Source organism: Leptidea sinapis, chromosome 2 (genome assembly GCF_905404315.1).
Source record: "Leptidea sinapis chromosome 2, ilLepSina1.1, whole genome shotgun sequence".
NCBI lineage: Eukaryota > Metazoa > Arthropoda > Insecta > Lepidoptera > Pieridae > Leptidea > Leptidea sinapis.
This window is the reverse complement of record NC_066266.1, coordinates 22,246,264-22,263,123: the sequence shown is the minus strand read 5'-3', so window position 1 is coordinate 22,263,123 and position 16,860 is coordinate 22,246,264. Positions and strand designations below refer to the sequence as shown.

The 16,860-nt window shown below is 32.2% G+C and overlaps 1 protein-coding gene across 1 annotated transcript; it reads left to right on the top strand.

The window, feature by feature from the left end:
• The first annotated feature begins 5,765 nt into the window (after nt 1-5,765).
• LOC126977944 (titin) lies at nt 5,766-13,277 on the top strand. Its single transcript, XM_050826648.1, has one exon. It carries the CDS (start codon nt 5,786-5,788, stop codon nt 7,754-7,756), a length of 1,971 nt encoding a protein of 656 aa, XP_050682605.1. The 5' UTR covers nt 5,766-5,785; the 3' UTR covers nt 7,757-13,277.
• Nucleotides 13,278-16,860: the final 3,583 nt, after the last annotated feature.

Below are 16,860 nucleotides of genomic sequence, written 5' to 3'. Positions count from 1 at the left end.
AAAATATTATGTTCTCTCATTAAAACATATCATTTTTAAATATTAAACTGTAATTACCAAAGATGTAGACAAAACAACGTTGGCGAAAATAACAAAATAAATCAATGTCATATATTAGATAACCTTGAGAAACAAATAGAGATGGAAAAGTTCACAAAATGGGGATGACAATATAGTTCTAATACATTTTAATTTGTCAGATTTGGTAATGACTTTGAATAAAAATATTGTATTTGAAAACTACTGTCCAAAGCAATGTTTGGATTTCGAAAGTGGGGCACCGCTCGAGACAGAAGATCCAATAATAAAATATATCTTTTGAAACATGATTTCATTACACATCGTACCATTTGTTGGTAATATCAAAGAATATGTAATAGTACAAGTATAGAAGACTGACTCCAAAAAATCAATTAAAGAAATAGGAACTCTTGCGGTCATACAATAAGGTATAATTCAGATCGCACAGCACTATTAACCTACACTTTTGTTCACCTAGAAGTTGCCTCTCCTTCTATCGCGTGACTCTTACCTCTTCTGACGAAGTAAAGGTTGTCTTTTTCTTTGCCTAAAACTCTACCTACCTAGTAAAAGGTTGTCATATAAAAATAGCTCAGTTTATTCAATAATATAAGTAGGTTAGTAATCGCAATTTTAAATCGTACGGTATTTTACTATGGGGTCATGCTGCTGACATTGATATAGTGTTTGCTCTGCAAAAGAGAGCTGTTCGTGCTATATCAGCTTGGTTATAGACAGTCTCTCAAAGAAAGATTTAAAGAAATAAATATTATGACTGTTCATTACCAGAAAATTTAATATACGTTCACAAAAATCGTCACATTTTTGCTCTTAATAATGACTTTCATTATTATAATACTAGAAATAAGGGATTGCTTGTGACTAATTACAAAATAGCTTTAAAGGTAAATGTATACACTTCTATAATAAAGTCCCAGCCACTTTTCAGGCATTATCTATAAATAAATTTAAATGTTTTATAAAAAAATGGCTCTGTCGCAAATTCTATTACTCCACAGCTAAATATCTAAATGAGCCTGGGACTAGATTGTGATTATTTTATAGCGATAGAAATGACTGTACAATATTGTATATTTTTATTGAAAAAAGCAGAAAAAAAGAATGCTGGGTGAGTATCTTGCGTCGCTTCTTCTCTCTCAGAGCGCCATTTGTTTCCGAAGCATATATAGTATTTAGTATATTAGAAATGACATCAAAAAAGATTTTGAGAAAATAAATGCCTTTTATGCCTTTATTCCTTTTAAATCAATATTCTGTCGTTGTCCAACCTACATTAGCAACCTATATTGCAGATAGTAATGCATGCGTTGGTGACCACAACATAGGTACTTTATTTGATTTGGTAGGTCGGTACATACGAGCGTAGACGTCCTCTTAGATCCTTAATTTTTAAAAGATCAGTAGGATCGGTCTAGAAAATGACGTGCTCGCGCGTTCACTGCTCGCTAATGAGCACTTGTCCCATGCTGGCATGGCAGCCGCGCGTACTTGAAATTTCGATCGGGAGTGAGACAGGCCCGGTAATATTGAGACCGATTCTCACAAAAGCTTCTTTTATGTGTTATATTTAATTAATGCACTAATAACTGTGTTTATATTTTGTAAGCCCTTTTTGAATCTTATATGCCTAAACATACACAAGTTTTAATTAAACTAAGTGAGAAATTTTGAAACTACGATGATTTCCTAGTAATATGGTGGCGCTTCTACCTCCGTCCTGCGCAATAATTGATATTACTTAAAGAAAAATATCTTTGATTTAAGATCTGGATGGTTTTGTTATCGTCACATTTTGGGTTGCCTCCCACAGCGACCTAAATTTAAAGTTATTAACATCGATATCATAATATTGATAATGTAACATAAGTCTATAGATTGTCTAAACGCTTGCAGTGGCCTTCAAGACCTATCACAAAATACGCCAGCCAATTCGCTAAGCCATATTACCTTGCGAAAACTATAAACGATATTTTTATAGTTTTTATCATTTGCGAAAAATATCATAACATATTCTTGAAGGAGCGCTCAGCATGGTCATATTGACCTTATAAATGTCATGAAATCGAGTTCTGACCGACTCAAATTTTTTGACCAAAACCAACCGAGCTTCTTGTAATCGGGTTTATTGAGAAATAGTTTATTTATTTTCTTGTAATTTTTAGAATTTATGTTGAGCTGATGGTCTCATTACCAATGCTCTAAATAAAAAAAAATTAACACGTCAATAATGTCAAAATCAATATGACATTTAAAAAAAACCGCATCGCATACGGAAGACGCCCGGTTTATACCTACATAATATTATTCTATTTATTATTACTTTCGATTTGTATTCAATCATATAGTTATTATTTAAAATTCCATTTCAGCAACAAATGGGTAAGAACACGTATTGTAAAAAATGCGATCTTAAATTTAACAACGAAAAGGCCTATATACGCCACTGCAAATATATGTCGTGTAATATAATCATGAATGCAAGAGAAGAGATTGTTGGCGATATACAAAGCAAAAAAAAAATGAACAGGAAGGTCATGAAGCAGAACATAATAAGATATCAGTGTCCTGAATGTAATGTGAGCTACAAAAGTACCCTTATGGCTGCTAAGCATATCCAAGCATACCATACGCGTACTAAGAGTGGTAAAAAGTAAGTTTAATATAAAATTTAACATAATATAGTTTAATAAATGTACCTTCAACACTAATTTACTGTGAAACTAATAAACAAGTGGTTCTTGCATTTTATGCCACTGCAGCAAAAATTCTGCTAAATATGCCAATTAATCAAGGAATTTGTTATGTCTACCACTGTGAGCCTAAATTGTAGTGGTGGGTGACTATGAGATATACTAATGAAATCATTTGATTATAAAAATGTCTTGAGATATCTCGATTATAAAAATTTATAGTAGGTAATTTTGTCTGGGAGTTAACGCAGATCAAAGCAAGCAAACAAGATGGTTGGTTGGGTCAATGATCTAAATCCAACCTAAGTAGGTACACAACTAAATAATTTGATAAGGTCAAATTGTTTTTATTATTAAAAATAGCATTAAGGTAATATTTAATAATACTAATCCACATGGATGTTGGATCAATCTCAATTTTTATATTAAAGAGAATACTCGTTCAAACAAGTACAATTTTTGTTAAAGTCCGACTGTGTCTTAAATTTTAATTTGGAATGAACTTTTCTATGCACAACAATACTTCATAACTGTGCAAGTCATATTCTCAAATGTATAAAACCTCTTTTGTTATTGTAAGGGATGGAAAATAATCAGCTGTAAAAATTTTTTGTAGTTCTGATACTCAGAATAATTTGTGGTACTTATTGCTTAACTATGACTTGATGATTATTTTATTTGCATTATATATTTTCAGTGCTAAACCCCACCTGCCAATAAAAATTGAAGAGTGCTGTATATGTGACAAGCCTTTCAGAAGTGATGAGTATCACAACTGTACAGAGTCCAATAATCCTCCGACATTTGTGTGTACAGCATGTGATGCAACATTTAACGATATACCAACTTTTGATAATCATACGTTGAAGATACATGGTAATGGTCTGGAGACATTTTACTTCCCATCTTCAGCAGGTGAGATACTTAATCCTCTTTAATTTATACAGTGAAAATGTGACTTTTATGGTTAGCTTATCACACCCAGTGGGAGGGCCCTTTGCACAGGATGTCGGTTAGGTTACAGCCATTCAACTTTTTTTTATACTTCCACATACAACCAACCTGTGGAATGAGCATCCTTGTTGTTGTTTCCGGGACGATATGACATGGGTACTTCCTTAAAGGCAAGAGAATGTGAGTGGAGGTGACCACTTAACATCAGGTGACCCATACTGTTGTACTCCTTTTTCACTAAAGTCCTAATAATTTTCAATTAGTGGATATTTAACTCTAAATATTGTAACATTTCCTGGGGTAGCATGATATGGATTTTTGACTGTTCCACATATACTTAATGAAGTACAATTAATGACAGAGAGGTATGGCTATGAAAAAGAAGGATTGTGTGGCAAAGAAATGACAAATAATAGTTATTTTTATCAATTTTTTTTTTGGTATATGTGGTATATGATATATCAATATTTTTATGAAAGAAAGAAAAATCATTTATTCTGCAACTTAAAGTATACAAGTATATTTATTTATTAATTTATATTAACATGCAGAATTGGAGTATGGCAGTACAATATTGTATATTTCATTAAAAAGAGCGCAAAAAAAGATATGATGGGAGAGTTTCTTGCACCGCTTCTCTCTCAGAGCGCCATGTTTCCAAAGAGGTAGTAGTATGTAGTATATTAGAAATGACATCAAAAAGAAGACAGTAAATGTCTTTTAAAGATGGCTTAAAGGAATCAACTTCATTTGTAATGAATTGTTAAAGTATATCTTTCAGTCTTATAGAAGTATGATAACTAAGAGATGCTATCAGTTGCTTTCCTGTGGAAGCATTATCAAGGATCCGTTGTCAAGTCTTTGCACATCAGAGCTAATAGAAACAATTTGTGTAGTTGGTGACTGCAAGGGCTGTTGTTGACTGTTACAAATCATCAGAGTGGCAAGACTTTTATGTATTATTTTATTATTTTGGAGTACCAGAAAGACTATGGATTAGAGAGTTGACAAGATGAAAATGATAAAAGAAAGATTCAAGTGACTAATATTGGTCTGTAAGAAGATACCTTGTGAAGGTTTTTCTTTTCTTCCTGCATCATTGTTACACTAGACAACTTCCATATTTGCAGAGAATGTACTTCGACAATCGCATTGGACAAAGTTGTTATTTATTTTTGTGGTGACTGCATTAGGATTTATTATGTAGTCAGGCCAAATTATGTGGATTTCTTGTCTTTGAGCATTATTATTGCCATCTGGACTTCTCATACGGCCATTCCCAATATACTATCTACAGATAGAGATTATTACCTTCTCCTGTCAGTAATATGAAACTGTCTAAATATACCTAATAAGTCATTCTTATCGCCTTATATTGGGATGTGTAAGTTGCAATTTCCAAATCAAATTTCGTTGGTATGCAGTACATTTTCTCATTGACAGACAGTGTGTATGGATAAGGTGAGTTACCGTCGTTAAGTTTATTGGGACAGAAAAGTCAACGATAGTTACGATTTTTATCTCAAGTAGACCACCAACAGAGCTAGACTGAATATTGGGAACGGCCATTACAGGTATTGATTTTAGTTTTGACATTCTGTCCTGACACATTTCTTCAATGTGTTAAGCAAGTAGAATAGTAAAGATAACAACATTTAATTGGTTATTTAGATAATAAAGGACCACCTTTACAAATGGACTTCTGAAGAATACTTTTCTTCACGTATGTATTGACTGTTTTCCTCTGAATTTTTCTTAATATTCATTTAAATATTTATAGAGACATTATTCACTGATTTTCATGTACACCATCAACCAGGTCACTGTTTTCCGTGTTGCCACCAATTTCCAACAAACTACATATCCAATTGCTTCCCCTACCTTATGTTAGTTGAGAACAACTCAATTACACCAAATAATCAATTGGACTTCCCTCTTTTTTTTCTTAGCTTGCTTTACTCTTATGGTAATGTTGCAAGGAGAATATAGGCATTAATCATACAACATCCATCAACGCTAAAAACTTATATGTTTCTCATATTGTCATGTAATAATAGAAGTTATGATCTATTACAGAATTCATAGACTGGAAAACTGCAATGGAACAAGAAACCTGTAATAAGTACTCTATACAAACAGATGTGAATAGCAAGACTTACTTCCACTGTAATTATTCAAATATAAACATAAACAAGAGTAAGGTGATATATTTATGTCCCTCTCTTATTTTGGCCCAAGCCTTTACAAAAGGTATACAAGTGCATTTCTACAAAACGCACCATAAGCATTGCACTGTTGAATACAAATTGTCTAGTAAATTTAGAAAGTATTCAATAACTAACATACTTTCCCTATCACACGCATCTGGAATCGATGATGATCTGTATTTACATTTCAAAAAGCTCATGGAAAGTATTATACTGGATGCTGCTAAGATTAATATAGATGGGCTTAAAGTTCTTACTTGTCAGGCATTAGAAATGATGACGGTTCTATCGTGTTATGATGAAGATCATGATGACATTCCAAGCCCTATGCCAGTTGTTAAAAAGTCAATGACAGACTCTCAAATAACAGAAGAACTGGAAGGTACAAAGAAAACTACTAAAAGAGCAGCCATGAAAGAGCCCCAGAAAATTGTAAAACGTTTAAAGTGTTCAGAAGATGAAAGTCTCTCACCAAAAATTGTTAATTCATTCTCATTGAGTGAAAAAATTTTTGAGAATCCTCTCATGGAAATTGGTTCAATTAAAAATGAGAGTCTCTATGAAGTAAGTCCTGCTGCACATCCAAAAGATCCATCCGAACCTGCTGCAGTTTCTAATGGAACACCAAAAGATAAGGAAAAACAGAAAAATAAATGGACAGAACCATCAATAACTTTTAATGATACCTACAAGGATTTTGTCATAAAAAATTTTGAATCGAAAAAGCCAAAGAAAGAAACTCTTAAAACGAAAATCGGCCAATTTAAACCTTATAATAGGTCTCCAGAAAAGTTAAGGAGCAATCTTCAAATTACTGATAAAGTGACTAAACATGATCAATTTGTAGCAACAGTCGTAGGAACTGCCTTGCCTCAATCGTTATATGATAATATAAAAATCAAAGAGCAACCACCAGTGGCTTCTCCAGTAAAGCACATGTCTAAAAGAACATCTATAGAAAAACCTAAAGGAAAGTCCATAGTTGAACCTAGAGGCACACCTATAGAAATAACTAAAGGAACTCTTATAGATAAACCTAGAGGTACACCTTTAGAAAAACCTAAATTCACGACTTTAGAAAAACCTAAAAGCACAACAATAGATAAATCTGGGGGTACACCTATAGAAAAACCTAAAGGAACACCTATAGATAAACCTAGAGGCACACCCATAGAAAAACCTAAAGGAACACCTATAGACAAACCTAAAGGCTCACCCATAGAAAAACCTAAAGGAACACCTATAGATAAAGCTGGAGGCACACCTATAGATAAACCTAGTGGTGCACCCATAGAAAAACCTAAAGGAACACCCATAGAAAAACTTAAAAGAACACCTATAGCAAAACCTAAGAGCACACCTACAGACAAATCTAAGGGCACACCTACAGACAACTCTAAAGGCACACCTACTGACAAATTTAAGAGCACACCTTTAAATAAACCTAAAGGCACACCTATATATAAAAAACCTAAGAGCACTCCTACAGAAAACAAACAACCTATGAAAGCTATGGATATGAATAGATCAAAAGAAATCAATATGCAGAAAGTGGGCAGGGAAATAATATTATTAAATAAGTTGGATGAGGAGTTTATGAATATAGTTGAAGATGCCAAAGTAGAGAAAACACCAGAAGTGATTAAAAGTAAAAAAGCAAAATTAAATAGTATGGAGAAGAAACCGAAAATAATTAAAACAAAACCGATTCAAAATAAAAAAATTATTCATAAGTCAAAAGTTGTTAAGATGAAACCGAAACCAATGATAAAGACATCTAATCTAAATACGAAGAAGAAAGATTTTGAGTATGAAGTTATAGAACAAGAAAGTGATTGCAATATATTAGTGTTAAAATTGTAACCAAGTGTTGTATGTAATTTGAGTGTAAATACAGTGTTTGTGCTGTTCTGACACAGGTAACGAAATTAGTGTGTTGTAATCATGTGCATTAGAAGACAAATGTGTTTTCTGAATTTAAATATTTACAAGCATCAATTAATTTTCAAAGAAATTGTGAAGAAGTGAAAAAGAGAAATGGGATTGTTGGAAGAAACAATTTGTAAGTTATGATAAACAAAGTATGTTTTAATTGAGGACATGTAGTACTATAGGAAGACGTTAAATGTTTATATTGTTAGCATAAACTATAATTAAAATAGTTTTAATGATGTTAAAGAGCAATGTAAAAGGCTTTAATAATGAAAATAAATTGAAATCACATTCTTTAATTTAACAATTATATTTTACATACATACATACACTCACGCCATGTTCCGTCGGGGTAGGCAGAGACAATAGAATGCCACTTGCTTCTATCCTTACAAACCTCATGTGCTTCCTCTACATTCATTACTCTTATATTTTACTAAATTATAAATTAATTATATATTCTGACTATAATAATTCTGACGTCTCTTTAAAACATGTATTCCTTAATTTTCTATCAGCTTTATGTGTGATAGTATCATATCATTATTGATTTTGAATTTTGATGTTACTTAATAAAGATTAAATAAAGTAAAAAGTAACAAATACTGTACAGTAATATTGGATAAGTTTTAATAATGCACAAGTGAGTAACTTGATTGATGTTAGATGTGTGAATCAATTCACATCTTTTATCAATGATCAAAACAGTTTTATAAGAATGTACACGAAGACCATGCGCTATAATTATGCAAATGTCAAACTTTGAGGAAAGTTGTCATTTTATTGTTGATGTTTGGGTAAATTAAAACTCATATCAGTAAAATAAAAAAAATATTCAAAGTATGTATATTGCTACTTTATTAATTAATGTAATTAACTAGGAATAATTATTCAAATTTCTGTTTTGAATATTATTTATTGATTTTCTGTTTGCCCATTGTTAGAGGTGTTTCTCAGCTCGCTTTGTACACCCGTATCTGCTGTAGCGTTTGAATAGAGAGTCCCATGTACAGGATTTATGTCATCTCGCCATCATTTGAATAGTCTATCTCTGTTTCTTTTCCCATCTCATGGCTGCCAGTCTGTTTGCCTTTTGCACCATCTGACCTCACCATACCATAACAGATGAAAATATTAAAAGAACATAGATGCCTGACATTGTAAATTGAGTGAAATACTATATTTTTTTTCTGGATGTTAAGGATATTGAGGTTTACATAAGTTGATTACTTATATATTATATTAATTATTGATTACTTAGGTACTGCAGTATTTGTAAAAAGGTTGGTAGATATACTAAGAATATGTAAGTTCAAGAATATATTGTTCGAATAGATATTATTTGCCTCCTTTCATAATCTAATTCTTAAAATGTAATTAATTTTAAACAAATTGTTAACACGCTAGAGCCTTTGTAATTTCAAGTCTCATTTGCTTGGTTTGTTTTCTTTTAATAACCGACTGATAGACTTTTGTTAATAAGTAATATTAAAATTTAATATTTAGAAATCTGAACATTTTAGTCAGTAATAATTATATATATTAGTATAATACATAGATCATTTATACATTTAGATAGCTGTGAAAATGTGGAATTAAATTGAGGTTTAGATACAGAATAGAACATATTAACGTCTTATGTGCTAACTTTATAACGGTGTACTAAACGGTGGTCTCGTGCCGTTGCCATATGGCAATGTGAGCAGACTGGAAGTTAAGATGTGTTTGCAATAAATACCATAGGTAATATACAACCATAAGCAGTTATTTAATTTCTTATGAATAATTAATATAACAGGCATAGTTGTATTAATATTATTTTATCATATACATCATAGATGTAAGTTTTGAAATAATGTAGTTTGATTATTTTGTTTGATTAATTGTTAGTAAATTAATTACTTCAAGTACGAAATACTTCAATCTCATATAATAAAAAAAGAATTTGTTTTTTTTATATTTCACAAACTAACGATGAAGCATACCTATGTGAGGCTATATTACATATTATGTGGAGTGTAGCTTAGAATATATTATGCGTGTTAAATTTGTAACCAAAATTTATGAACGATGCGTGACTCGAATACGCGACCTCTACTAGTAGTTAGTCATTTTACTATGGGAACCGATATCGCCAAACTCACACATTTATCTATTAAATATATAATACACACACTTAATTCCTGCTTTATGATAGGCCTAAATTCACAATAAGACATAACTACAAATTTATTTACATCAATTTCAAACTTAATACGATTACGCTAATCTCATATTCTTTATGTGATATTGGCAACAGCAGAATTTTTTTTTTAGATTGCAATATAAAAACTTGAAGTAATAGGAACTCTGTAACCATAGATTTGACTTCTGTCAAATACCTAGTGTTGTACGAAAATGAATAAACATATCGATAAGTTAGAGAGAACTAGAAATGATGCAATCGCGGTTGATAAAGTATATTACCGGTAAAGTACGTCGTAAGCTACAATAATAATTGGCCAATATGTTATCTAAGGTATAGTTTTATTTAAAAGGATAGATAATATTTAGCTCAATTAAAAAAAGCGTACACGAATAGTCTTGGAAAATTAACATATCAATATAAGATTTACCTGGGAAGCAATACAAGAAAGAACAATACAAAGAATAAAACATAGTTTTTTTTTTATAAGTATTCATCGTTATTCTGTATAAACCCAGGGGCCAGTAAGAGATAAGATTTTATAAACCGTACTACTTCCATACGTAATGCGCGTGCGGAAAGATAATTTCCTAAATAATAAAAAATTGTTTTTCTATATTTTAATAATATATAATTAAAATTAACGCCTTTTCAGTTTAACTGGAATCTTACACATTTTTGTTAAATAATAATTAGTTGTACCTACGAGAAAAAACTATATATTTGAATTCATCGTAGTCTCTCTTGTACACAATTGCCATAATCTTATTATAACATTTTGGAAAAGAGCAATACTTGAATACAATCTATCAAGGTAAAATTTATTTCGATAAAATTATATCGATATGTACATGCATGCACATATTCAGTAGCAAAATATTTTTATTGTTTACATTAATTATTCTAACATAAGTCAAAACGATTAAACGTAAAGATAAAAGAACCATACGACTTAATGTTATGGACTATGGTTCATTTTTTATTGTATATTTTGCACAACACATAAAAAATATTAATTGTATTTAAATCGGAATTATATGATAACCGATGATAGGAAATCCCATTGTTGGACATAATTTTATTGCGCCTATGATTTCTACAGTCAAAAATGACTCAATAAAGCATATTTGTATTTTTTTAAAAGATAATTATGCTTCACTTGACAACAAACGACTCACTTGGTCTCACTTGAGCCTCGAGTAGGTACATTTGTACACAATAGTGGCGACAGGGTAACGCCCACATGCTACTTCCACTAGTTTTTTCTGTTCCGTGGGTCTTACCAACTGAGCTCTCAGGCTGTTGCTCAATCTTGCCCACTCTCTCTCTCCCTCTCTATCAAGGCGGATTCTAGTCACGCATCGTTCATAAATTTTGGTTACAAAATTGAGGGTTTTATAACAAATTGTTTATATTATGCGTGTGTGAATTTGTTTATTTAACATGACTGCCACCTAGAATGATATAAATATCTAATCTACATTCAAATTCATTTATATTTGTTTCGTGTTGGATGGTGTATATCTTTTCTATTGGGCCTATTCTAAAATAAATGCAGCCCCAAAATGGGCGCAATAAACTTAATGGGCCTCATAACAAAGATGAAATTGCATTACATTATTTAAAATTAGATAATATATTTTATCTACACCTATGCTTTAAATCCTCTATTAAAGATACTGAAACAGTTAACTTATTGCCAACATTAAAACCCCCAATGTCCTAATAACCATTACATCATCCAAACGAGTGTTGTAATGTTGTACTGAATTTCATAACAACACTCCTTTGTTCTTTTTTTTTCGAACCCTTCATGCTCAAATAGTTTCAACAGACAGCCACATTCTTATTGCTCGATGTGTGGTATCTGTATGAATTTCAAAAAAAGAACATTTTATTTTACGCGCGTTCCACACTACCAGAACGTCGTGCGCCGTTAAAAAAAAGTAGGTCATTAGAATACAAAATGTAAATTAGTACTAAAATAAATAATTCTTTCATTAATAGGTACTTATTTATTTGTATATAATCAGTAATGGATGATATTAGGTTACTACTAAGACTGGCTGTTTTAATGTTAGCAGTGAGCTAACTATTTCAGAATCTTTTAGAGGATTCAAATTCTGGGTGTAGATAAAGTCTTGTATGCAACTGTTGATAATTAGGTACACTCATGTGATACTATTATCACACTCGGCTTCGCTTCGTGTCATAAACACAACAGTTGCATAAATAACTATTACATGAAATGACCTAGTGATGATATCCTCATTATCAAAGTTTGGTATTGTTTATTACCCAAGTCCTTAATAACATTTTCAATTAGTTCTATTTAAAATAAAATCATACATTCAGATAACTCTCTAGGATTCGCTCGATTGTATGAAACATGCAGTCATATTGTCATTATTTTTAATATGATTTTTTAAAATTGGATTTATATGAAATTTAGGGTTTGCCATACTTAAAAAGAATTCCAACATGTGTGGAAAAGACATTGAAAAGGTTTGGCAATGGGCATCAGATACGAAGCCAAGTTATGTCAATCTATGTTATATGACAGTGAAAGTCCCAAAAAAATTGCCATTATGTAAAATGCAGTCATTTTCAAATTACAAACATACACTTCACACTTATTATTAAGTATAAGTTAATTATAGAGTTATCATGTATTTTCTCCATTTAAAAAAGCAATTGTTAAGTTAGAATTAACGATTTTATAATGTTATTAGTAATTAGTTCAGAAATATTCTAGTTGTTAATAGTTTACGGGTCACTCCTTAGTTTGTTGAAATGTGACTTTTTTCAAACATTATACTTCTTTGACCATGCTCCATACAAAAGAAAAAAAAATTAACCGAAATCCATAGAGGCTTATTTATATAATAAATTGTAGTTTGTAAGTCTAAAACATTATAATTTAAAAATCCAACAACTACATACTTCAAAAATAAATTTTGCTTAAGTAAATTAATTTACAATAAATTATGTCGTTACTATTTACGTGAAAATGTGGAAACGTCCTCATAGTTTGCTTTTAGTTTTATTTTATTGCCAGCTCAAAAATGTGTAATTGGCTAAAAAAATTGGCACTGCCATTTGTAAAAAATACATGTTTGTACGGTCTTTTATGTTATTGTATGATGTTAAATTTGTAATTAATATTTAGTGTGTTGGTATAATTGTAAATATTTATGTAGGTAGATTATGACACTGGTGAGGTTATATTAGTACCAATATATCAAATATTAAAGGCTTTGATATGAAGTTGTGTTTTCTCCACTTAACCTCCGATATGCTCTAGTTCACAGGTGTATTAGCGTACATGGCAAGTGTTTATATGGTCCTATGCTACCGTCTCCCCGTGGACACGGCAAGACAGCCTTCAAAATCTGCCAATGTCTAACTATCCCTAAACAAAAACACCAGAGAGAATTTGTTTTCTTACTAATTGCTCTTGGTTCTAAGAGCCATAAAACAAAGCGCAACGCTTTGTAAGATAGAATATATTAGTATTTATTTGACTTTAGCTGGCTGCCACCATTTTTGTTTAGCATACAATGGGAAAATTATTTCGAGAAATTTTCCTTTAAGAAAAAATTATATTTTAAAAGATATCATATTATAATCGGTCCACTATAGTAAAAACAGTACAAATAATTCAATTGCAATATTTTAATTTTGCGTTTAGCAAAATAGTCACAATTTCTTGTACAACTCTGACAGAACGGCGATATCGCAGCACGAAGCTTTCATAAATCACGATTTTTGTTTACAATAACCAAGCTTGTTTATCTAGCAACCCGTAACATAAACTGCATAATGAAACCTTGACGTCGGGTTTGGCGCCAAAACAGCTTAGCAGGTGGCTTCTGTGGGCGCGCGGACGTGTTGGCATACCAAAGTGAAACTTTGTGTTTGGGGTCCACATAGGAAAAACCTAATATATAAAGTAATGTATATAAAAAAGTGTGTGTGAACTTATGTATGCAAAACAAAAATCCTTTATTAAAGTATTCCTCGTGCGATTTTACGTTTGTAGAAAGGACAATACCTACAGTAATAAGGAAGATATTACATACAACCAATAAAAATAGAGAGTTTTAACAAACAATAAACTTATCCATTATTCTTTCTAAGATATCCGGCATCCATATTGAGTCAAAGCCTTGCTTTTCAAGCGTTCTCGATGCTAGCGACATCTATCTCCCTTCCGGTTTGTGCGTGCAGTGCCACCTAGTGTTTCTTTTACGGTTGTTAAGTTGGTATGACGCACAAAATCTTTCCCTCACTATAAGACTCAATATACCAGGTAGACATTACCTGGATTCCGGATATATCGAAGTTCGATCGTATTATTTGTTATAACTCTCTATTATTTGTTTCGTCTTCAATATCCGGAATCTATATTGAGTGATATGTTTATTATCTCGTGGTGCTCTTTACGATGATGCTATAATGTGTTGATTATATAAGTAAAATAAATGAGAATAAATTAGAGTAGATGTATTAATTGGTATACAATTATTAAAGATCAAAATATCAACTATTTGACAGCATTAAAATAATTAGAAAAGGATAGGGACTCCTGATTATTACTAAATGATTTGTTTCTGATAGTACTTCCAATTTCCCGTGGCCGGAATCTGATTGATGCTGAAGTTTTCTAACCAGGTGGGGCATTAATTTCCGCATCCTTAAGTGCTGATTTTACCCAGCCCCCTATTATTGTCCTCGTAGCTGGTCACGGACTACTCATGGTTGTAATTGGTTGAAATAAATAAATGACGGAAGTTACCTATCTCACTGCGTTCCTGTGATACTTGTATCAGACGTCTACTCAAGTATACACAGCAGTTCTTTTGGTTGGTATTCTTAAGCATTTTCCACCCGGACTGTCTGTGATCAGCCTTATCAGTTTTCGAGCCGAATACTGGCCAAAGCAAGACTGAATCACCTTCATCTATAAAGTTAAGCTTACATGCAGCAAGGTGAGATCATGGGAGATGGACTCTTCTGCCACACGACAATAATAACAAGATTGCCGTTTGCATAGAAACCTCAAACATTACGATTTAATTTAGATAAATGACTTATAAGAATATTAGTATCCCAAATAGGGGGTTTTAATGCGTTTACTCGTGATATTGAAATTGCTTTTAGCATATGCTTAATAAAGAAATTTGAAGATAAATCAACATTATTTGTGATATTGGTAAAAGTTGAAATCACGGATATATGAACAAGTATAAGTAACGTCCCTGAGCCTCATTTAAGTGCTACAATACCAGAGGAATCAAGTTTGACGAGGGGAACAACCATGCCACCCAAAAGTTCCATTGTTGGCAAATCGCATTGTGAAATAGGACTTGAATGTCTAGTCTCTCTCGTTACGCAACAATCCACTACATGGGCTGTATTTGATGATTAAATAGTCCCACGACTGGTCAGATGCCATTCGGGCAAGAGGTTTCTTTGGCGTGACAAGGCATTTACTTCGACATTGTACCACCCCGGGGATTCCTGTGCTGTTATGCTTGCGTCTTGGAGAACCAGTAACTTCTTTGTCAATTTGAGTAATTTCTTTGACTTGGTCCCCCCTTCCTTGTTGATATAAGCTACCACTGTGCTGTTTTCGATTTGGATCAGTACATTGACAGTGACATTGGGGCAAAAACTGCATATACCTCTTTGACATTTATATACCAGCGTTTCTATGTCTGTGTTCACTGACCTTTGATCATCGATTGTCCAAGCTGAGCACTCCATCCCATATTGGAGGCGTCCGTTGTTAGGAGATGGGAGATCGGGGGACTGTGAATCGGAGTCGTACCCAAGGCTGCGTTGTTCCACCATTTCATTTCTGTCACGGCAGGTTCGGCAATTGAAATGATTGGTAAGGTTGTAGTTTTGGGAGCTGTCGACTGCAATATTGTGACGTTCGACAATGAAGCTTTCCTCTCCGAATCACGAATGTGGGATAGTTGAGTCTCCCCACAATCGTGGAATGCGACAGCTGTGCCGTGTATCGAGTATCAACGCGAGTCAATGGCGTGTCTCATTTATAAAAATTGGATGATAGAAGCGATGTTTCTTTTAATTTAGTAGCGAACGCGGCTACAGCCACAAGTGTAAGTAATTTTATTTACACAGTACGCACAATGAGAACGCTACTGTTAGTTTTCCAATTACAAAGCATAATGCGCCTCAGTGCTGTGGAATGCCGAATCGTGTTGATGGTTAAATGAAGCCGGTAATCATAAATGTTTTCGTGGAAAAAAACATATTTATCAAAATGAAGAAGACAACATCTAATTGTATTAATAGGATGCTAACTGAATGAATATTTTTTTCTCAACTGATCTTGCGCACTCTGATGGTGCATTTGAAAAGTAATTCACGTTCCAAATAATATATGCTGTGTTTTTGTATTAGTATTTACTAATATTGCATATTCAATCTACTCTTTATATTTTAAGGGTATGCTGTGAACTGTGAAGAAGGTATGGGAAAGAATTTTATTTTGGCATCTTCTTAGTTACCAAGCCATAAAATTCCATAAAGAAAAAAAATGTATAAGTTTTAAATTTTATATGTTGTTTTGGTTACAACCAACGGTTTACACTACGATAAATGTTTAAACTTGAAATTTGACTTAATATAATTTTTGATTTATCATTTATGTTTGAACTTTGTGGGTCGATAAAAATTATAATTTAGTCAAAATGCAGCGCATATCCAACGATCGTAAGTATTCGAGAAATGATTTTAAGAAAATAAAATATAGTTAGAATTGGGACTTTGATTTATAATTACTGAGTAAACAAATACTTATACTTTCCAGAATTAA